The sequence below is a fragment of the Scyliorhinus torazame genome, chromosome 17 (assembly GCF_047496885.1).
Source record: "Scyliorhinus torazame isolate Kashiwa2021f chromosome 17, sScyTor2.1, whole genome shotgun sequence".
Lineage (NCBI taxonomy): Eukaryota > Metazoa > Chordata > Chondrichthyes > Carcharhiniformes > Scyliorhinidae > Scyliorhinus > Scyliorhinus torazame.
In genome coordinates this window covers 33,748,141-33,772,399 of record NC_092723.1, presented here as the reverse complement: position 1 = coordinate 33,772,399, position 24,259 = coordinate 33,748,141, and the positions used below count along the sequence as shown (strand labels likewise).

At 48.1% G+C, this 24,259-nt stretch overlaps 1 protein-coding gene across 2 annotated transcripts in view; it reads right to left on the bottom strand.

The window, feature by feature from the left end:
- Positions 1-24,259, bottom strand: part of LOC140393821 (semaphorin-3D-like) — a 114,684-nt gene that overhangs the window by 6,165 nt on the left and 84,260 nt on the right. Inside the window, exons 8-15 of one of the 2 annotated variants that reach the window (XM_072480300.1) lie at positions 17,152-17,266; positions 15,667-15,736; positions 14,541-14,685; positions 13,097-13,319; positions 12,925-13,013; positions 2,951-2,992; positions 1,863-2,020; positions 231-301 (exon numbers count right to left, since the gene is read on the bottom strand). In XM_072480300.1, coding sequence (XP_072336401.1) covers positions 231-301; positions 1,863-2,020; positions 2,951-2,992; positions 12,925-13,013; positions 13,097-13,319; positions 14,541-14,685; positions 15,667-15,736; positions 17,152-17,266 — 913 coding nt within the window. The remainder of the gene's footprint in view (positions 1-230; positions 302-1,862; positions 2,021-2,950; positions 2,993-12,924; positions 13,014-13,096; positions 13,320-14,540; positions 14,686-15,666; positions 15,737-17,151; positions 17,267-24,259) is intronic. The other variant, XM_072480301.1, reaches the window with a different exon arrangement.

Sequence of the window (24,259 nt, the reverse complement as noted above, 5' to 3'; positions counted from 1 at the left end):
GCTAGATAGGTTTTTGATTAACAAGTGGGTGATATGTAATCGGGGTCAGCAGGAATATGGGGCTGAGGTTACAATCAGATTAACCATGATCTTATTAAATGGCGGATCAGGCTCAAAGGGCCAAGTGGCCTACTCCTGCTCCGAAACCATTTGTATGTGTGTAGCTGAATACTCCCAGCACTAACAAGTACACTGGAGTGTTGCAATAATTCTCATATTTGTGCTCATACACTCACTGTCCTCCTGATCCCAACACTGAATTATTGGGTCTCCATACTTCACATCTTGACGTCTGGTCTGTCTAAAAGAAATGAAAACACATTTGGTCATCACATTTAAATAACAAAAATAAATTTGTCTTTGATTTGGGTAAGTCATAGATATTGCTATTGAACTGTTCTGGACAAATGCTTTACTTTGTAACAAATTGACTGAAGATCGTGAATAACATAAATATAAGGGTTTCAAGGCTAAATACAACTTTATGTACTAGTGGCAATTGTTTAATGTTTCTTCAAAGAGAATGATATTTAACAATGAAGCCCATCATCCTTTTTAATGCTGCCATCACCTTCTTTTCCAATGTGGCCATTAATGCCATTTTCAATTCAGATGAGAGGTTAGAAATCCAGCAACGAGTAACTCACCTCCTGATTCCCAAAAGATTGTCCACCATCTACAAGGCGCAAGCCAGAAATCACTTGCCTGGATGAGAGCAGATCCAATAACACTCAAGAAGCTTGGCACCATCCAGGACAAAGCAGTCGCTTGATTGGCACCCCATCCACAAGCATTCACTTCCTCCACCACCGACACACAGTTGCAGCTGTGAGTACCATCTACAAGATGCACTGCAGGAACTCACCAAGGCTCCATAGGCAGCACCCTCCAAACCCATGACCTCTACCATCTAGAAAGGTGAGGGCAGCACATGCATGGGAACGCCACCACTTGAATTTGCCCTCCAAGCCACTCACCAGCTTGGCTTGGAAATATATTGTCGTTCCTTCCCTGTTGCTGAGTCAAAATTCTGGAACTCCAGGAATTGTAAGTCTGAAGAAATAATGGGAAATGCAATGGAATAGGCGGGCACTTGGCATCATCCATTTGCATGGGGAATGGGATGGATTTCCAGTGGGGCCATGAGAGGCAAATCACAAAGGCTGTTTTTCTGGGAGTGACGGGATGTGAGTCCTCCCGCTCTGTTTTTACTTGCCAGGCTGCCTTTGAAGTTGGGAAATTCAGGCATGAAATTTTAAAATTCCTGTAATTTGAGGTTTCCCCCTTGAGTTGAAGAAATTTCAGCTGACAGTGTCTTACTCACTACAATGATAGAAATTGCCAGAGACACCAAAAGTATTTGGAAATGAGGGAGGTTAATGCCAAGGTTTCTCTTTGGAAAATTGACCAATCTCCTGTGCATTCCCATTCATTTTAGTTTGTATTTTAGATTTCTGGCATTTGTGGTTCTCCCTTTGCTTTCATTGTCTGGTTCACAAGTGGGAGGAAAGAAGTGAGAGAGGGGCAGTGCTGGTAACTGGTTGAACTATATGGTTAATGCATGCTTCCTTTGGTCAGTGTTTCTATCAAAACAGTAAAACTTCAAAAGTTTGGCTAGAAATTCTCAGCAAGTGAAAACTACATTAATCTATTTATGACGTTCTCCCATAAAGCACAATTATTATTCCCTGGTTTTGCATGTGCGCTGATTTCAATTCCTCATTATTGCAAGCAGGCCCTTAATAAGTTGCAGAAAAAATACTTTCTTAACTATTTGTAACCAAGCACTAAAATTGCAACTAAAAAGCCACAAAAAATCCATTGTTCAAAGTAACCTAAACTAACTTTGCTTCAACACATACCTTTTTGGTGCTGGCACATATCTGCAACATGAATTCCCATCCCATGCGCAATAGGGATCTCTAGCAAGGCAGCATTCAGAGCAAGCTGTACCATATGCATCACACCTCTGTAGCGCAAGCTGTACCATGCTATCCTTTGATCCAATATAAATTTGCTTCTGTAAGTGATATTAAAGCAGTGTAAGTAAAGGTTCTGTTAAGGGCTCAAGTCTCTCAATGCATGGTACAGAATCTATAATAAACAACAACACCTCCTCCACAATAGTCCTCAAAACCGCAAGGGGGCCGAATATAAGTCATTCCATAGCATTACATTTGGCACCACAATGGTGTTATAAGATAGATACACTGCGTGCAATAAGGTAGCATTACCACAGCATATCAATCTGTTTACATTGTGACATTTATTTACTAGAAGAAATTAAAATAGCGCTCTGCCTACCTTTAGACCCTCTCAACAGGAAATTTTACTCGTGGCCATTTCAGCATTTGTGCTAACTGAATCCTCTTCTGAAGTTTTTATTTTTATTTCCCTCACTCCTCTTGTTCTAAACTTGCGGACCAATTCTCTATTATAGTTCCACAAATCAGGCAGGAACAAAACTGAAACGGTTGCTTATTTCTGTAAATTCACCACCATCCAGCCTTTTTGTTAACACAACACACCTCCTGCAGAGGTCACTGGAGAGCAACCCAGAGTGGAAATCCTGGCTGCCTTTCTTACACTTAGCTTGGAGATGCTGAGACCAAAGGTAGAAAGCCCCCAAATTCCCAATAGAGACCAACTAACAGCATTGGCCCTGAATTGAACTCACAACATCCTTGGTCCACACGTCTCAAGGGGAGACCACATTTACCAGTCTAGCTATTTCTTGAGACCAATTATATGATCATTTTTAACTCCTGTTTTCTTCCTTTTTCCTCCCCCATTAATTCTCTCCATAAATCTTTGATTGAGAAAGCTGATCTTTAACCTGTTCCAGTAAGCCTGTGTGACGACTAAACAAAAAAAAACATTTTGCACATCCAAATACAACCCGGTGCCCATAATTATATATGTTATACTGTGTTATACTTGGATTGCTTACCTGCTTTGAAGAAATTTCCATTGTTAGTATTGGAGTTGGTTCCTATAAGAATGTAAACATTGGCATTTACTGCAATTTAGTAACGGAGATAGACAACTATTGAAAGATCACCATGGCATCTACATGAAGTGCAGCAACATACTTGGTGGCAATTTGTTTAGTTGCTGCTTTCCTGTTCAGTGAGCTTCACAAGCTGTAATTACAGTTTTATTATTTTTTTTTAAATGTAGAGTTCCCAATTAGTTTTTTTCCAATTAAGAGGCAATTTAGTGTGGCCAATCCATCTAACCTGCATATCTTTGGGTTGTGGAGGGGAAACCAACACAGACACTGGGAGAATGTGCAAACTCCACACGGACAGTGACCCAGGGCCGGGATTCGAACCCGGGTCCTCAGCGCCATGAGGCAGTAGTGCTAACCACTGTGCCACATGCCGCCCCAGCTGTGATTACAGTTAAAGGCTTAAACACAGGTTTGCATTTGTATGGTGCCTTTCGTAACCTCAAGACGTCCCAAAGATCTTTACAGCCAATGAAGTACATTTGAAGAATAGTCACTGTGGAACTGCAGGAAATTTGACAGGCAATTTACACACAGCCACCTTCCACAAACAGCAATGTGATCACGACCAGATAATTTGTTACTGCGATGTTGATTGAGGAATCGATATTGAGTAGGACACCCAGGATAACTCCCTAGCTCTTCTTCAAAATAGTTCCAGGAAGTTCTTTTGCATCCACCTGAGGGGCAGGTGAGACATTGGTTCAATGGGCTGATTTTCACAGATCTGAATTTGGGATTTCCAACCCCGTTCCTGGAGTTACCGATTTCCAATAGGCCCTCTTAAGGGTGTGGTTTGGATTGGTCAGGCGTGCCACCCTGCACGCCTGACCTGGCTGGCACCATTGTGGGGACAGGCATGTCCTAGTTGTCTGCAATTTTCGAGGAGCTATGGCACTTCCATGCCCATTCATCCACTAAACACAGTACAGAAGCAATAAACACTGTAGTGACAAAAGATGTATAAAAAACATTCATTGATAACATTCCACTTTCTCAAAAAACACTCCATTTTACTGCAGCCCAATGAAAGTATCAATGCTCCAGACCCATTAAAGTATTAATAGTAGAAATTGCAAGTGCTTGAAACCACTTTATCTTGTATAATTAAGCATTGTGCAATTGCCGTTGTGATATCGCTTTAAGAGAGAATATGCTCATGCATAAGAAGCCAAGTTGTAAACCATATGAGCAGCAGGCATTGTTCAGAGGACATTTCAGTTTAGCTAGCGTCATGAAGGAGTTGAAGTTATACTTTCATTTTAACAATAGCTGTTGAATTCTTTCAATAAATCTGTTACTGAGCAATCCTGTACTGCATCTTAAGATCAACTAATCCTATGTTTAGTTTATCAGTCCTGTGTGCGATTTACATTTGGCAAATATAGAAATACAGAAATTGCCAGAAGAGATCAAAGAGGCGGATCTGTCAATTAACCAATGTTTTCTCTGGAGCTTAGGTGTTTCAGCACTCTAATGGATATCGGGGGCGAGATTCTCCGACCCCCCGCCGTGTCGGAGAATCGCTGGGGGCTGGCGTGAATCCCGCCCCCGCCGGTTGCCAAATTCTCCGGCACCGGATATTCGGCGGGGGCGGGAATTGCGCTGCGCAGGTTGGCGGGCCCCCCCCCCCCCGCGATTCTCCGGCCCGAATGGGCCGAAGTCCCGCCGCTAAAATGCCTGTCCCGCCGACGTAGATTAAACCACCTACCTTACCGGCGGGACAAGGCGGCGTGGGCGGGCTCCGGGGTCCTGGGGGGGACGCGGGGCAATCTGGCCCTGGGGGGTGCCCCCACTGTGGCCTGGCCCGTGATCGGGGCCCACCGATCCACGTGCGGTCCTGTGCCATGGGGGCACTCTTTCCCTTCCGCCTTCGCCACGGTCTCCACCATGGCGGAGGTGGAAGAGACTCCCTCCACTGCGCATGCGCGGGAATACCGTCAGCGGCCGCTAACGCTCCCGCGCATGCGCCGCCCGGAGATGTCATTTCCGCACCAGCTGGCGGGGCACCAAAGGCCTTTTCCGCCAGCTGGTGGGGCGGAAATTCGTCCGGCGCCGGCCTAGCCCCTTAAGGTTAGGGCTGGGCCCCCCAAGATGCGGAGGATTCCGCACCTTTGGGGCGGCGCGATGCCCGACTGATTTGCGCCGTTTTGGGCGCCAGTCGGCGGATATCGCGCCGATACCAGAGAATTTCGCCCCTGGGCTCTCAGCCAAGAATGCATAATGAAGCTTGGCTGACAGCCCAGAAATCCATTAGGCAGTTGAAATATCATAGTGCCATACATGGGAAGTGGTGGCATGGGGAGTGTGTGGGGTGGGGATGAAGAAGTGTGAGGAGTGCGAACTAGAGAGATATTCAGATTTCATTACAGCTGGGATTAAGATCCACAACACCAAAGCGGGCCTTTTAAACAGACCATCTCCCTACTCAAACTTTGGCCAGCCTGCTGCCATCCTGAGGCACGATCAATTGAACAAAGACTAGAGTTGGATTAGGGTTAGGGTTAGGGTTAGGGTTAGGGTTAGGGTTATGTCATTTAACACTAACCCAACTGAGGCTTTATTGCTCTAAGATGGGTGGTCTCCCACAGCAGCTGGAGAAATGGCTGCTGAATGGAGGACATGCATATTTATATTCCGCCTACTGGGCGGAGCCAGCAGGCAGAACGACCGGCGAATGTGTAGTACAGGTCCTACCTTACATCACCTAATATAGGTGCAACAGTGGTTTACCGGATTCACCTCCTGTTAAAATTGAGTCCGGCATGGTGGTGGAGAACTATATACAGCAATGAATCTATATTTACAGTATTTCAGAAGAAAAAAAAATGTCTTATGAAGTCCGGCAGACCAGTTAGAGGTTTAACTGGTCCGGTGCCTTGATGTTCCGCTGGGAGCGACGTAGAGGTGGCGGCGATGTCGATGCTGGCCCGATGTTCGGTGACTCCGGGAGCGTGCCAAAATCCTCTTCCTCCTCGGGCGTGCAGAGGAAGGACGGATGGTCCTGGTGGGGTTAATGCTGGGAGCGCCGGGGGAGGGGAGGGTGGCACTGGGCCTGAGGGGTGTGTGTGTGTGTGGAACCTGCTGGTGCCAGGTCCTGGAGGGAGACCGTATCCCGGCGGCCGTCGGGGTACGCCACGTAGGCTTACTGGGGGTTTGCATGGAGCAATTGCACTCTCTCCATCAACGGGTCCGCCTTGTGGAGTCGGACGTGCCTACGGAGCAGGACTGGTCCTGAAGTCGCGAGCCAAGTCGGGAGTGACACCCCGGATGTGGACTTCCTGGGAAAGGCAAAAAGACGTTCATGGAGTATTGTTAGTGGCGGTGCACAGCAGTGACCGAATGGAGTGGAGTGCATCAGGGAGGATCTCCTGCCAGCGAGAGGCTGGGAGGTTCCTGGACCGTAGGGCCAGTTGGACGGCCCTCCATACCGTCCTGTTCTCCCTCTCTACCTGCCCGTTTCCCCGGAGGTTATAGCTGGTCGTCCTGCTGGAGGCGATACCCCTGCTGAGCAGGAACTGACGTAGCTCATCACTCATGAATAAGGATTCCCTGTCACTGTGGAAGTAGGCGGGGAAACCGAACAGAGCGAAGATAGTGTTTAGGGCTTTGATGACAGTGGCAGACGTCATATCAGGGCATGGGATGGCGAAGGGGAATCTGGAGTACTCATCGACCACACTGAGAATATACGTGTGTCGGTCGGTAGAGGGGAGGGGCCCTTTGAAATCCATGCTGAGGCGTTCAAAGGGGCGGGAGTGTGGTGAACCACTATATTAGGAGATGTAAGGTAGGACCTGCACTATAGGTTTGCCAGTAGCTCCTGCCGGCTGGCTCCGCCCACTGAGAACTGTATAAATATGTATGACCTCCAGTGCCCTGCCATTTCGCCAGGTGCAGCAGGAGGCCACGCATCTGACTGTAATAAAGCCACAGTTGTACCCAACTTTAGTCTTTGTGCAATTGATCATGCATCAGGGAGGCCTTCACCAGGCGCGCGCTGACCGGCTGGTAGAAGTGCGGTTTGCACTCCGCACAGACCTGGCTGTCCCTGGTGATTGTCCGTACTTACTCAACCGAGTAGGGCAGATTGCGAGGCTTGACAAAATGGTACAACTGTGTGACTCCCGGGTGACAAAGGCTGTTGTGCAGGGCCCGGAGTCGGTCCACTTGTGTGCTGGCACACGTACCTTGGGATAGGGCATCTGGGGGCTTGTTGAGTTTGCCGGGGAGATACAAAATCTCGTAATTATAGGTGGCGAGCTCGATCTTCCACCTCAAGATTTTATCGTTTTTGATTTTGCCCCGCTGTGTATTATTGAACATGAAGGCTATCGACCGTTGGTCAGTGAGGAGGGTGAATCTCCTGCCAGCCAGGTAATGCCTCCAATGCTGCACAGCCTCAACAATAGCTTGGGCCTCTTTTTTTCGGATGAGTGCCGAATTTCTGAGGTATGAAGTGTGCGGGAGAAGAATGCCACGGGTCTGCCTGCCTGATTGAGGGTGGCGGCTAGGGCGACGTCCGATGCATCGCTCTCTACTTTAAAGGGCAGTGTCTCGTCTATTGCGTGGATCCCAGCCTTGGCAATGTCGGCTCTGATACGTGCGAAGGCTTGTTGTGCCTCGGCCGCCAGGGGAAAGTGTGTGGTCTGTATGAGTGGGCGGGTCTTGTCCGCATAGTTTGGGACCCACTGGGCGTAGTGTGAGAAGAACCCCAGGCAGCGTTTGAGGGCCTTGAGGCACTGGGGAAGGGGGCGCTCCATGAGGGGCACATGCGGTCGGGATCGGGCCCCAGACGCCGTTCTGGACCACATAGCCAAGTATGGCTAAGCGGGTCGTGCTAAACACGCACTTCTCCTTGTTGTAGGTGAGGTTGAGGAGAATGGCGGTGTGGAGAAAATTAGCAAGGTTGGCATCGTGGACCTGCTGGTCATGGCCGCAGATGGTGACATTGTCTAGGTATGGGAAGGTGGCCCGCAAACCGTACCGGTCGACCACTCGGTCCATCTCCCATTGGAAGACCGAGACCACATTAGTGACGCCGAAGGGAACCCTGAGGAAGTGATAGAGATGACCGTCCACCTCGAAAGCAGTGTATGGACTGTCCGATTTATGAATGGGGAGCTGGTGGTAGGCGGTTTGAGGTCTACCGTTGAGAAGACCCGGTACTGTGCAATCTGATTGACCATATCAGATATGCATGGGAGGGGGTACGCGTCAAGCTGCGTGTACCGATTGATGGTCTGGCTGTAGTCCACAACCATTCTGTGTTTCTCCCCAGTTTTAACGACTACCACTTGGGGTCTCCAGGGGCTGTTGCTGGCCTTGATGATGCCTTCCCGAAGCAGCTGCTGGACCTCTGACCCGATGAAGGTTCTGTCCTGGGTGCTGTACCGTCTGCTCCTGGTGGCTACGGATTTGCAATCCGGGGTTAGATTTGCAAAGAGAGAAGACGGATCGACCTTTAAGGTCGCGAGGCGGCACACAGTGAGGGGTGGTAGGGGCCCGCCGAATTTGAGGGTTAGGCTCTGGAGATTGCACTGGAAGTCCAGGCCTAGTAGTAGAGCATCGCAGAGGTTAGGGAGGACGTAGAGGCAGAAGCCGCTGAATTCTACGTCCTGGACTGTGAGTGTGACCGTACAGTACCCCCGGATCGCGACGGAATGGGATCCGGAGGCCAGGGAGATTCTTTGGTTGGCGGGGTGTACCGCGAGGGTGCAGCGCCTTACCGTATCCGGGTGTATGAAGCTTTCGATGCTCCCGGAGTCCAGTAGGCAAGAGGTCACGTGGCTGTTGATTTTCACGCTGGTCGATGCGGTGGCTAGGTTGTGCGGACGAGACTGGTTGATCGTCACTGAGGCGAGTCGTGGTCGGTCATCGGATGATGGGGAGCCTGGGGGGGCCCAGGTCCTGGAATGCTGTCGGTGTCCATGCCCCGTGCGGGAGACATGATGGCGGCGCCTGAAGATCCTGCGGGGGACAAAATGGCGGCGCCCATTGGCCGCACGGGGACTAAGTGGGAGAAGATGGCGGCGCCCACTGGTCACATGTGGTCCGGGGAGATGAAGATGGCGGCGCCCATTGTGTGTAGACTAGGCAGGTGGGGGCGATAGCGGCGACTGCACACCGTGACGAAGTGGCCCTTTTTGCCGAAAGCCTTGCAAAGGGCCGCGCGGGCTGGGCAGCATTGGTGAGGGTGTTCCTGCTGGCCGCAGAAGTAACATCGGGGACCCCCTGGGTGTGCGGGCTGGCGCGTGGGCGCAGGCAAACTGGCTGGGTAAGGCCCCCGCTGTGGCGGCCGTCTGTGGGGTCCACAATGCGTAGGAAGGGTGGGCCGCGAGGCTGGGATGGTAGGCCTGACTGTTGCACGAGACGATGGTCATAGAGAGCGCAAGCTTCTTTGTCTCAGCTAGATCGAGCGTGGCCCCTTCTAACAGTCTTTGGCGTGTAAGGTCCGACCCAATCCCCGTAACGAGCGCGTCCCGCATAAGGAGGATCGAATGTTCAGTGGCCGTAATGGAGTGACAGTCACAGTCCCGGACGAGTGGGATTAGGGCCCGCCAGAAGTCTTCTATGGACTCACCAGGGAGTTGAGAGCCAGTGTCGAGTACGTGCCTGGTGAAGAGCGTGTTCATCTTCTGTGCGTAGTTTTTTTTGAGAAGCGCCATGGCGTCGGCGCAGTTCGGGGCGTCCTGGATCAGCGGAAACACGTTGGAGCTCAACCTTGAGTACAGGATCTGTATCTTCTGAGCCTCCGGATCGCTGAGTTGATATATGCCTCAAAGCAAGCTAGCCAATGATTAAAGTCCTTTTTGGCATGGGATCCAGCTGCAGGCGATCTGGCTTGATACGGAGGTCCAACTTTTAGAAAATTTTAGAGCAATAAATTGAGGCACGATCAATTGAACAAAGACTAGAGTTGGATACAACTGAGGCTTTATTGCTCTAAGATGTGTGGCCTCCCACAGCAGCTGGAGAAATGGCTGCTGAAAGGAGGACATGCATATTTATACTCCGCCTACTGGGCGGAGCCAGCAGGCAGAGACTACCGGCGAACCTGTAGTACAGGTCCTACCTTACATCACCTAATATAGGTGCAACAGTGGTTTACCACACATCCCCTCCTTCCCTCTCACCCAGAATAAAAATAGTTTCCTTCCTGGCACTTTCTTCTGAGGCAGGCTGAATTTTCTGAGCCAGGAGTTTTCAAGACTCCCAACACCCACCTTGAGGATGTAAATCCTGCCTAACATTTCATTAGAAAGATGGCAACTCCACTTGAGTGCCAACTTTGATTGGTGTACTTAAGTCTTGGAGTGGGACTTGAATCCATAACCTTCCAACTCAAAAGGAAAGAAAGTTACCAACTGTACCACATCTGGCACCTTGTCAACAATATTAAGAACCATCATCATCATGATTGTCATCAAACATAGAAAGTGGGCTGAGAGTTTACTTTCTCGCAAACCATGGATTCTTAGGTTTTCATGGGTGGGAACGTCACTCAATTAACTTTCAAACTCGGTTTGGGACAGGCATGAATTGTCCACCTGTCCGTTTTCAGGTAAACGCTGCCATGAAATTCCAGGACTGTATAACGCTCAGTGATTTATCGACAGGGCCCCAGCAACAGATAAGCAACTTAGATTAACAATTTATTTATTGATGCAAATAAAATAAAGTCGGCATCATCCCAGAGGCTGCTTTTCTCTTTGAGGGGGGAGAGCTGACTGGTGGTGATTTAACCTGAAGATCATCACACCTCAGGCGAGGGGCAAGGTTGAGAAGGTAAGATCTTCATGAATAACCTCAGCCAGGTACAGGAATTGAACCTGCGCTGTCAGCCTCACTCTGCATCACAAACCAGGTGCCCAGGCAGACTGAGCTAAACCAGACCCCATAGACCTATTGTGAACTTATACGAGCTGATTGGTTTATTTTGCTGTGCAGGATTCTTGGTCGATAGCTTAATTTATCAGTTTCGGAGTCTGGTGCTTTTAATAGTTCTAAAGTTAGAGCTGGAAGAATGGATTCTACCATTAAACCAGTGGCATTTTTAAAGTAGTGTTTCGTATTTACTTTGGTACTATCAAAACATATGAAATAGTTTGGAAGCTAAACTTTGATTTTCTTCACAATCTGTCACCTGGCTGCACTCTGGAGACTGATGTAAAGGTTGATGTAACTTTTTTTTAAAGGTGCCAAATCTTACCATGCTTTGCTGCCTAATGTGTTTAAGATTCTCGACCTGGTAACTGATTTAGAAATCAGACGGTGCTTTTGCAAATTTTGTTGAGAAGCTTTGGGTAATATGCCAATTTTAATTGACAGGAGCCCCCGGGGCACCGTGGTCCTCAATTTTCCAACTTGTATGACTGGCCGTATTGCTGGGTATTAAAAATTTGAAAACTGTCTCTTAAAGAAACCAAATAGTTTTGAAATGTACTTTTTAAATATTGGAAATGGAATATCTTTCTAATCCAATATCATTTATTATTAATTTAACCAGTCTTGGAAGGAGAAAGTGAAATACATCAAGTTCACGGTTTATAATTCATGTAGCAATCTCACATATCAACTATTCAGAATAAATGTTGAGTTTATTTAAACTGTACTCCATAAATTGTCCTGTGTGAATGTATGAGTAGCTATCATATGGGCATTCGTTAACTGTATCAGTTTTTGTGAAAATCTGGTTGCATTGTTCTTTCCAAAGTTATTTGCTGATTTTTGGCAATTCCACCCAGGCGGGCCACTGGACAACTGATACAGGGAATGAATAAGATTTATATTTGTGAAACAGATTACAAAGTGACAGTTTTTATTGGATTTGTGAATATTAAATGCTGACACTAAAAGGGAGCATTGCTGCAATTCCTTGCTGCAACGTCAGCAAAGATTGAGGGGAACCTTGGGAGAAACGGTGTTAATAATTGTTTTTGTCCATCTTACCTTGTCTGTCCAAAACTTCTGCTGATGTTTGTCTGAAAACATGGTGGTGGTAGTGGTGTTGGTGTTGGGGGGAGTGGGGGCGTGGGGGGGGGGGGGGGGCGTAGAGAGAATCAAGAGAAACCCTATAGAAACCTCAGGTGTCTATGTCCAAAGTAGCATGCAAACACTAATGGGTAGAATTTCTGTTAAACTTTCCCAGTCTCCCACCATAGTTTTGCCAGAGGATCGGCAGCAAGCCCGGAATAAACTATCGTTTCTCTGGGATTTTGTCCAAACTTCTATCAGTTATAGCAGGGGAGCTTTGGAAGAACCGTCGCAGAAATTCCAGAAATGGACGTTGCCCAACATTAGCAACATCCATCTTCCTGAATACAAAAAACAGAGATATATATATATTTTTAAAAGTATAACAAGCATTCTAAAAGTTGTTAAAGACTGGGAATAGTGGCATTGCTGAATATAGTGATTTGCTGTGGTGTTCAGATTCTCATTTTCCTCAATGAGAAAATAAAATTCAGGTAGACTGACTGCATGGAGTTTGCATGTTCTCCCTGTGTCTGTGTGGATTTCCTGCAGGTGCTCCTGTTTCCTCCCACAGTCTCAAGATGAGCAGGTTAGGTGGATTGTCTGTGCTAAATTGTCTCTCAGTGTCCAAAGATGTGCAGGTTAGGTGGGGTCATGGGGATAGGGTGGGGGAGTTGTCCTCGGTAGGGTGTCCTTTCGGAAGATTGGTGCAGATACAATGGATGGATAGCCTCCTTCTGCACTGTAGGGGTTCTATGGATCTATGGATCGCTAAATCCCCATTATTGCTGCTACACTGACGAGTGTCAACCTTGTATTAGTAATACTGTAACTCCTGGGATTGATCGGGGAGGGCAAGTCGCACAAGCTACTTCAATGACAACCACTAGGATAACGTTTCTGCTTCCAATTAAATTATATAAGTTGATCTTCTGTACCTCAAATACTTGCAATTCCTCCAGTACAACTTCTTCAGCATTCAAATTGTCCTTGGTAACACTCAATGCTTTTATTACTGTTCCAACATCTAGAAATATATATATCACATATAAAAATGTATTAATGAATGAATATACATTTGTTTTTGTTTTAAATGGCTAACTCCTGTACCTGTGCCCAAAAACAGAACTGCATACTGTCCATCCTTTGCATTCACACGGTCGACTACAATCTGGGTAATTCTGTAGCCGACATTCACTTGAATGAAAACAGGTCTCTTGTTTATTGGATACACAGCTTTGTACATCACCGGGTGATTCTTAATGAAGCTGATGACATCGTCTGAGAAGTCCTTGGTTGTCTCGATTGTGGAGTCGAATGCTTTACTGGGACACTAATAAAAAACACAGGCAGGAAGTTACATATGGATTTTATAAACTTCTAATACATTTGTACAACTCTTTTTAATGAAAACATCAATGCTCCTGTAATAGAACGGTCACTAAATTTGTTGCCAAAGTGAGACATGTATGACATTGGGTTACAGGTGAAGTGCTAAACTAGCTTCTGTTCTCGGAAGAGTTCCTGCTTTAAAAAAAATAAATTTAGAGTACCCAATTCATTTATTCCAATTAAGGGGCAATTTATCATGGCCAATCCACCTAGCCTGCACATCTTTGAGTTGTGGGGGCGAAACCTATGCAAACACGGGGAGAATGTGCAAACTCCACACGGACAGTGACCCAGATCCCGGATTGAACCTGGGACCTCGGCGCTGTGAGGATGCAGGGCTAACCCACTGCGCCACTGTGCTCCCCTAGAGTTCCTGCTTTTAATCATTGTCCAAACCTCAGTTGAAAAGAATGGGCTAAATTCTGTTGGGGAGATGGGGGCTCAGACGAAGGGCCGGAGAGCCGAGAGCAACCCATGGCCCTTTGGAGTCCCCCTATCACATTATAGACTCATTCAGCACCAATTAATTATCCTCAGGTATCCCATCACTTGAAAAGACATAGACCCAACTCCAAGAACTGCCAGCCAATTGGAGGAATGGTAGCTCTTTAGTCACAGCAGCAACAAGGTGAGTGTGTTGGGGTCACCATGGCCACTCAGGCTGGCCCCGGCAAGGGGTGGGGATTTTGCTGAGGGCAGTGGGGGTGTTGGCACTGGAGTGGTCATTGTCGCCAGAGGGGACCTTTGTGGGTCACAGAGAGCCCGATTAAGAGGAACCCTGCTGCCCACCCCCCAGAGCCTACAGGTAGGAATCCTGTGTAGCGGAAGTAACATACCAGTGGCACCAAAAAGAGACCTTTAAGTGACCAATTTAATAACGCACTTGGCCTTTGGGTGGAAGGTAGATAACAGCTTAGTTGAAGAGAGGAACTGGGAGTGCAAAGGTATAAGTTGGAAAGTAATCCAGGTTACTGTCCTATTTGTTGCTGCACTTAAAGACACAAATTCCATGGGTAACAAAACCTCCATTTCTTTTAAGCTCCAAGCTTCGGGCCTAATTGACTTGTGGGTGCTACGCTTGTTCTGCTGGTTATACTAGCAATAGTTTGCACCTTATATAGAGCTGTATACTTTCTAGTGGTTAATAAATGATTATACATACTGTTCCAGGTCTTGGATAGGGAATCTTCCCTTGGTATTCTACCCAATGGCGGTCAGGGCTATCTTTATGTGTGAAAGGTCCATTAAATGCAGCACGGATCTCAACCAGGCTGTATGCGCAAACTGCTGAGCCACTGAAAACAGAGCTAAGAGACAAAAAAAAGTTGAAACGTTCTGTTATCACTGGTTCAAAGAGAATTTCATTATTTTGACTCCCAGTACTGTTCAACCTTAAAGTCAGGTTCAAAGGATTAAGTTCAGCGGAAGAAATGAAAACAAAAGACAACCAAGGAGACGGTTTGGAAGAAATATTGCCATATTTTCTCTGTGAATGTAAATAGTCTTGTAGTGATATGCATGAGCAAGTGTATATGTAAATATGTTTAGCCTCCGACCACTAGGTATCAGGCAAGTAATAGCATGTGACACTGTAACCTAGGGGAATCTGAAGGAGAATGTGTCGTGGTTAGTTGTGTTTATGTTTGTTCCAGTTTATTAGCTTCAGTTTCCAACCCACAGCTTGTTATTTAATAATAAATTTGACTAATCTAGAACTAGATGTTCTTTGGTGCGGCGACCCAGTAATCGTCTCTGTTCAAAAACACAAGTCTGACTGAATGCTTCAGTCAAAAAGTAATTTTTAAAAATTCAGGAGTAGGGTGTGCGCAACACTGGCAAGGCCAGCATTTATTGTCCATGAGAAGGTAGTGGTGAGCTGCCTTCTTGAACCTCTGCAGCCGATATGTTGTAGGTACACCCACAGTGCTGTGAGGGACAGAGTTCCAGGATTTTGATCCCATGACAGTGAAGGAACGGTTATATAGTTCCAAGTCAGGATGGCGTGTGACTTGGTGGTGAACATGCATGTGGTACTCTTCCCATGTACCTGCTGCCCTTGTCCTTCTACATGGTAGAGGTTGTGGATTTGGAAGGTGTCACATAAATACTCAATGAATGCAAACTGGATTTTAAAAAGTCTAATGTAAAATATTGTTTTTAAAAATTCAATAGTTATGTTATATTTACTAAGGTTGCATCGGCAGACCAAGTAATATCCATTCTCTGTGTTCCTACAATAGTGATCAAAATAACGATTCAATCTTTAGCACAAGAACATCGTTATTTACCTGGAAGATGTGAAGACTCCATAAATCACTGGTAACTTGTCATCATTTGTGTTGAACAGAAAAACATCCTCTTTATAAAGTAAAAGAAAAATCACAAAATAAGAGATTTTGCCAAGAAATTTTATCATAATCAAACCAAAACGAGCAATGTTATGTATTTTAGATATGACCATAGTCAGATAAAGTAATTTAGTTTCTCCTCATGCTTTTTTGCTTCTACGTCTGTCCATGCTGTACAACATCCAATCAAGCTGTCAAACAATACAAATTTGCTGTCAGATTTCTGCTAATATTCCATAGTCATCGCAATAGTGTTCAATCCTCCGATGAAGTTCCCTCCTCCTCGAGATTAGCCTGGCCTCTGCTCACCAGTTCCATTTGGCAGCATGCCTGAGCTCTGTTACTCAATGTGGCAATGATCTTCCTTTTCTTCATTCTTTCAGAGGATGTGGCATTGCGGGTAAGGCCAACATTTGTTGTTCAAATTGCTAGGCCATTTCAGAATCAATCACATTGCTGTGGGCTTTTAGTGGATCTGATTTTCTTCCCTGATTCCCATTTGCGTTCCAGATGGCTTTTTCCAACAATTGATGATACTTGCCATGCCTGAGGCTAATTTTCAATCACAGATTGAATTCAAATTCCACCAGTTGCCAGGGTGGGATTTGAACCCACATCTTCTGGGCCACTGGATTGTTAGCCCAGTGACATTACCACCACACCACCCTTAGAATCTATCTTCTACTTTGTGCCACCATAGTTGGAGCCACACCTCAACCACCACCAAGCTGTGGCTGGTGCGGTTGAATTAAATCTATTAGTAAAAGACCAACAATAACGTTCATGTACAAATCAGTATGGTAGCACAGTGGTTAGCACTGTTGCTTCACAGCATCAGGGACCTGGGTTCGATTCCCGGCTTGGGTCACTGTCTGTGCGGGGTCTGCACGTTCTCCCCGTGTCTGCGTGGGTTTCCTCCGGGTGCTCCAGTTTCCTCCCACAAGTCCCGAAAGGCATGCTTGTTAGGTGAATTGGACATTCTGAATCCTCCATCAGTGTAACCAAACAGGCGCCGGAGTGTGGCGACTTGGGGATTTTCACAGTCACATCATTGCAGTGTTAATGTAAGCCTACTTGTGACACTACTAAAGATTATTATTATTAGATAATAACGTCATGCCCTCGATTCTTAATACAGGCGAAACTTCCCGATCTGTGTCTGATGCATGACAGTTTGTATAAAATACTTGCAGATTCACAAGTACTTGCAGAGTGAAAACAGGAAAGCAATTCAATTTGACTTCAAGAAATGAATGCTGAAATCAAATTTACTCTATGCAACATTTTAAAATTATGCTGCATGAAATCAAAAACATTGACCTATACAATGTGGATTTTTGGAGACAACTAATTTGTATCAATGTTAACTTTGTTTAAATGGCCTCCTTTTTTCAGAGCTAAAATATAAAATGGACTGATACTTACGCAGCTCATCAAAATATGTCTGATAACCTTCAGGTCCTGGGACTGAGCAAATGAGACGAGCTTTCAGAAACGTGGACCACTTGTTGATCAAACTCCGCTGACCACCAATATCTTTCTGCAAAGATTTAGATCTCATTTATAAGGAAGAACAACATCTGGGAGAGGCTACATTCAATGGAGGGCAGAGTAATTCAACTTCCATTACCATTTACACCAAATCCCATGCAAAAACATATGGTTATATGGGACCAATGAGCCAGAAGGTCAATCAGAGACGTAGGTCCCAATATTTCCTGGGTGCATGGAAGAGGATGGGGAAGGGAGAAGGATTTTCGGACTGGAAACCTGGAAGTAAGGGTTCCCTGCACACGCTGCAGAATGTAACAGCAGGATGTCCTCTTGGACTCCAGATTGGCTGGCTATTGGGTGGGAAAGCAATTGAGGAATGGGTATCAACTAAGTATTATATCCTGGGAGGGGTGTAGTGGATGATGGAATAGGGGGGAATTCAAACATTGCGGCGGGGGGTGGTGGGGATTGCGGTTGGCAGGGGAAGGGATCAACCTATCACGTGGAGGTACACCTGTCGGGCCTGGTGGAAGCACGCCTGGCCCAAATGCAATTCTTGGATCGAGCCATTCTCACTTCCTTTTATTTGCCGTGATTACCTGCACACAGCCTCCTTTTTCTGTAAGTTCCGCACCACCACCAAGGGAAGAGAAAATGTTATGGAGGCAGCGCTATCCCAAAATGCATTTCAGAAATGAAAATTCTCCATTAAAACTATGGGCCTAGCAAACAGGAAAAAGAAAAGGTGCTTAAATGTGAAACAAGGATTAACCGGCCATCTACTTAAAAGAGACAAGCGCACTTTCACCATTGGAATCAAGTCAGTCAAGACATTTGACCAGCTTGATGTGGGCTAACGTACACTTCCTGTGTGTAGATGGCCAGATAACTAGGTGATGTGCCATCAATAACGACAGAGGACGAGTTGAGAGTGAAACTGTGGCTTTAATTAGCTTAAAGATACCTGCTGGCAGCCGGCCCCAGACTGAAGGCAGGGCCAGAGGTTGGCCACCTTTATACCCGAGCCCGAGGGGAGAAGCCACAGGCGGAGCCAGCAGGGATAAGCCTGGGCATGTTACATACAGCACATATAATACAATACAGTGGTTTACCACACTAAACTATTTTAAATTTTTGACACTGTCAAAATTAACTCAATTTAAGCAGCAATAGATCTCATGACCTGATATTCTGAAGATGCACTGTGTAAGTGGCATTAAAACCACAACAGTAAGCTCCTCTAATTTATACCAAATACATTTAAAATACTTGACCAATCAATTTGCCGATGGCCTAGTTAATGAATTGCTGTTGGCCAGCCCTGAGCTGTGAGCAAAGGAGAAGGGTAAGCCTGGGCTTTTCATTGTTCAAAGTAGGTGGCTGACAGGTGAACTTATCAGGGCATATAAGGTACTAAATGGTATGGAGGTATAAAGTTGTGTGATGGACATAGAAAGGGTAGATCTGGAGCACTAGTATTTTATCTATTTTCTGAATAGAAATGTTACATTGCCAGTCCTTCAGACTTCAGGCACAACTTCCACAACCAAGGAAGTGTATTTCTGATCTGTCATTGCTCAGTCTTTCAGAAAGCTTGCCTTTAGAACCCATAGTGCCTTTTCCCCTTTGCATTCTACCACTTTCTGTAACAGTACCTGCTGCTACATTGCTATCCTATCTAATGGCGCCATTAGAATTCCATGACTCCCTTCCATGACAACCAAGGCAAAATACTCAGCTTGTATTGCCTGAGATTGCCTTTGCCTCTAATTGGCCGTGTCCTTTCCTTGACTACTTTTATTTTGATACGTTTATAACATTTTACGAATTTCCTTTATGTTCCCTGTCAGCCTTCCTTCAAATTTCTCTCTTAGCTTTCCATTTTGGTTCCCACTCTGGCATATGTACTTTCATTTCATATTCTTCGCCCTGGATTTATCAAATGCCCTCTTCCCAAGCTTCATTTGGATTTTAGTTTTTCTCCATGTATCTGAAGAACCTTTTATCGTATCCTCTTCTTATCAGAATGGGTTTTAGCTTGTGTCAGAGGAATACACTCTTGAGCACCACTAGAGGGAGCACCACTGCATTTTCCACAAGGAAGTAGCCGATGTGACATCTGTGAATCTTTGTCTGCCTCTCACCCTGTTTATCTCAACTCTGTACATTACCGCTGCTCGATTGTTTTGACCTACCACATTTTCACATCTTGATGCTGTCCCTTTCATCTCTTTAATAAGCATTTGCACAGAAAAGATTTGTTCATACCTGAACCACTAGCTGTTTTCTGCCAGTCAGTGTCACAATTTTGAAAACCACCATGTCTGCTGAACTTACGCACTACGTTACTTAAGTTTATTCAATATTTTATTTAATTCAGGACCTCAATAGGAACTAGGTTTGAGCTGAATCTGGGCAGGATTCTGTTGCAACACATTCTATGCACACTGAAAGAGGCTGATGGCAGGAGCGTGGGAAATTGGTCTGTTAGCCGCATTTGTTTAATGTTGTCAAGTTGCTGGCGTCAGTCCCCGACAGCACAAAGTGCTACCAGTTGAGATAGTAAGCAAGGCCTGGGGGTCTGGGTCTGGGGGGGGGGGGGGGTTCCAAAGGGCCAAGAATACTGAGGGTGGAGGAATCCCCCAGAACTGTGACTTGCAGAGGGGAAGAGTGGGACTTGAAATTGAGTAGAATCAGAGGTTGTAAAAAGGAAGTTACAAAAATGCAATGTAACAAGTCAAAGACACAGGGCGCGAATTCAGCGACTGCGTTGTACCCGGCGTGGATTGGGACGCGGTGGGTGAATAGCGGGAGAGGGCAAAATCAGGATTCGCGCCGGAGACGCAAACCCTTTTGCGATTCACCTGGCCCGCTCCCGATGGCAAGTTCCGGATCATGCTCAAAAATGGCGAGAATATCATTAACCCTCATTTGCATTCATTTCAATCTCATTAATGAGAGTGAAGTTGAATGCAGCGGCCTCCTGTGAATTAACCGACTCCCCAGCGGGAAGTCAAATGGGCGTCGTTTAGTACACCTTTTCAAAAACGGGAACCTGGTGCAATGGCTACTGAGAGGAAGTGAGGACGTGAGTCGCCCTTTCCATTTTCCATCATGTAGCTCAAGGGCACAGGAGATGCTGACCCAGTGCTCGATGGGGGGTACCCCTCACACGGGTTGTGCTTGGTCAGGGTGTTGAAGTATTCCAGGTCAAGGGTTGCCGCTGGTCCGGGGGGTTGGGGGGGGGGGGGGGGGTGGTGGTGGTGAGGGACTTTGCGTCTGTGAGGTCTTCACAAGGCGTCTTTCAGTATTGTGGAGATCAATAACAGGGGCATCCACAGCCTCTGCCTGCCTGTCCTACCAAACACTTCCAGGACAGAGCCCTGCTGCGGCTTCTATCCTGAAATTCAATTTCACTCCCTTCAACTGTGAGCAGCCTCTAGCTTCATAACTGAAGCCTATTTCAAATGAGGAATTTGCCTTGATAGCTGTGAGAGCACTTCACGCTCCTCAACTCTCAATTGCCTTCTCAAGGGCACACGTGCCATGCCTCAGAGGATGATTAGCGCACTGCCTGAACTGTGTGCCTGAACTGTGTGCCTGAACTGTAGGAACATTAGCACCATAAAGGCAGCTGCCAACAATCAAATACTAAAGAGCAGGGTTTCTCCACTGAGGATCCTCTCACAGCCAAAGGGCAAGTATATGGATGAGCGGAGAGCAGTTGAGCACATCCTTCTCAATGTTCCCAGCAGAGGTCTAGAGTCTGGGGTCTAGGGGCTCCAGATGTGGCCGGGGGTGGGGGCGGGGGGGGGGGGGGGGGGTGCGTAAAGAGTGAGATTTACCAGCATCCACTTGCTGGATGGCACCATGAGAGAAGGCGGGTCAGTCATGATAAGGGAGGGGAGGCTTGGGAGATTGGTGGGTCCTGGGATGGAAGCCTTAACTGATTGTCGGTCTCTCTCCTCCTCCAATTCCTTCCAGATTTTTCTATGTTTGCTGGTGTCGGTCATGTGGAGGCTGCCCTCCCGTTGCTTGTGGCAGCCGCCGAAGAAAGCAGCAGCGACAACTCAGGCTGGAGCGGCACTTCAGGTGCAGAGGCTGCCGCACACGCTGAAGACCCATCAGGCTGAGGAGGGTCCAGAAGGGGAGGTCAGCAACGGCCCAAAGTGTAGAGGCATTGTTGGTCATTCAATCAGCTGACAGACCACGTCCTCGCGGACATGGAATCCTGTGGAGGAGGAGGATACCAGCTCCCAGTAGCCGTGTAGGTCAACACACCCCTCAACTATGCCACGGGGTCACTCCAGGGCTCGGGTGAATACCTGTGTGGCATATCCGAATCTTCCTCTCAGGAGGTGATGGATGCTCTGTATGTCTGGGCATCAGACTACATCACGTTCAAGCTGGACCTGTCTCACCAAGATGCCCAGGCTGCAGGATTTGCTACCAAAGCTGGGATGCCCCGGGACCCGAGGGCTATCGATGGCACGCATGTCACCTTGCACGCACAAGGGCATCAGGGAGTGCCCTATATTAACAGGAAGGGGTTGCACTCACCGAATGTTCAAGTTTTTTTCCGATCACCACCTCAGAATCATGTAGCTGTGTGCCCGTTACCCTGGGAGTGTGCATGAAAGCCACATCCTTGGACACTTGGAGATCTCTGGTGTTCACGAGGACCACCCAACAATGATGGGGTTGGCCCGTGGGGGACGAGGGATACCTGCTGAGGTCATGGCTACTGCTGAGGTCATGGCTGATGATGCCAGTGTGGAGGCCGGAAACCGAGGCAGAATCCGTTATAATGAGGCCTACATTACCACCCGTGCTTTCATTGAGCGGTGCATCAAACTGCTGCCAATGCGGTTCTGATGCCTTGACCGCTCTGGCAGTGCCATGCGGTACAAGGACGAACTGAAGGACGAGCCTGAGGAGGAGCCGGAGGATGGAGGGCAAGCGGCGGCAAGGGTCTGACATACCAGGAGCACCAAGGGAGGTCCTCATCCTCTCCATATGCTCCTCGGAGGAGGCTGAGTCCGTCAACCCAACTCCTCCTCCCCCCATTCCCCTCCTCCTCATTCCCCCCTGAATTCCTTACCCCCCTTCCCCCCCCCCCATGACCCTGCCCCCTCCCTGACTACCCTGTTGCCCCCTGCAATGGTCTGTGTAACATCACTCCAAGGCGATGGGCATGTATTGCCCGTCAGCGGATCACCATACAAGGAAGGAGATTGATGATAACGCACTCTGAGGAAAGATCTGGTGCTCCTCAGTTCCTGCTAAAGTCGGACTCTTGTCCCTCTGCTGACACTGCGCTCACACTCATCCTCCGAATGGGATCTACATTGGGGGCTTTTGATCTCGGAACACTGTGCCTGGGGGGGTGGGGGGAGGTAGGACAACAGAGCGCGGGGGTATGGACTGGTACCTGTCATGATTAAATACAGACGTATGAGTTGTGACTCGTTTTAATAGTGAACAATTCACTGTGACAGATTTCCATTCCCCCAGCTCCAGACAGTGACCCCCCCCCCCCCCCCCCCCACATTGCCCACTCAGTGCTCTTCACTATTCTTGATCTTCTGTGGTCTACTGCTATGTCTAGGTGTGCCCAGGGTGCACATCAGAGGTGGAGGCAGCCTGCTGCTCCCTGTGCCCTGTGGCCTTTGATGCCCTTGATATATCATGGTGGATGGTGCGGGTCACAGCGGTGATGCCTCGCCGGTGGTCTCTTCGGAGCTGTCCTCCGAGGTATTCTCTTGGATTGCGGGGAAGGGGTTATGACTCTGGACGGCCTGGCTTCATCAGATCGAGATCCTGCAAGACGATGGACATGTGGTCAGTGAGAAGAAAGGATCATTTTGTCTGGCATGAACAATTCACTTGAGACAGGTCATCTGGGAGAAGGGGCAGTGGATCCTCATCCACTGTCGGTGACTGCTCTCTCTCCTCGGTCAGCCCCGCGATTTCCAGGGCCAGTTTCTCATAGGGGCTGAGGACTTGGATCTCTAGGGCTCTGCCCCCCACCTTGGCCCTTTCCCATGTATTATGGGCTGTCTTCTTCTGCGGGGAATTGTGAGCCGCACACCTGATGGGTCAGGGGGGTCTGCAGCAGGTGGCATGTGTGGGCACGCATCTGGCTTTGAATGGATTCTGCTGGTGAGTGCCAGAGGCTTCTGAGGAACAAGCATGAAGACCAGGGGCGGGATTCTCTGATCCTGAGGCTAAGTGTTGACGCCATCGTAAATGGCATCGCATTTTACTACGGCATCAACAGGCCCCCCAGGAGCAGCGATCCTGAGACCTACAGGGGGCCAGCACGGCACTGGAGCGACTCACGCAGTTCCAGCTACCGATACCGGCATCAAATGGGCGCCGCGGGTCTGCGCATGCGCACTGCAGCCGGTGCGGATTCGCGCATGCGTGCTGCGACCGGCGCAAACTCGGGCATATGTGCTAGCTTCCTTCTCCGCGCCGGCACCGACACAACATGGCGGAGAGCTACAGGGGCCACTGCAGTGTAAAAGAGGCCCCCACCAGGAGAAGCCGGCCTGCCGATCGGTAGGCCCTGATTGCAGGCCAGGCCACGGTGGAAGTCCCCCCAGGGTCGGATCCCTCCTCCCCCCCCAGCAGGCCGCCCCCCCGCAGGATGGACGCCGGGGTCCTGCCGGCTAAGACCACATGTGAACGGCCACCGAAGAATCGGCGGACCGGAGTCCGGGCGGCATTACGTGGATCGCACCCGGCATGGCGATTCTCCAACCCGGCCCTGGGGTCAGAGAAGCCTGCCCCAGATGTGTGGAGGGTGGATTGGGAGGGAGTAGGGGTTTGAGAATTTGAGGGGTGGTAAGTGGAACTGATGCCAGGAGAGAGGTGGTAACTTCCCTTGCAGCTTGGTGGAGGTCGCCGGTCTTCTTCCGACATTGGACAGCGGTCCTCCTTGTCATGTCTCCCTCACTGACAGCCACTGCCACCCTTCTGCTGGTCCTCCGACTCCCTTGGGGGTACAGGGTGCCCCGCCTCTCATCCACAGCAT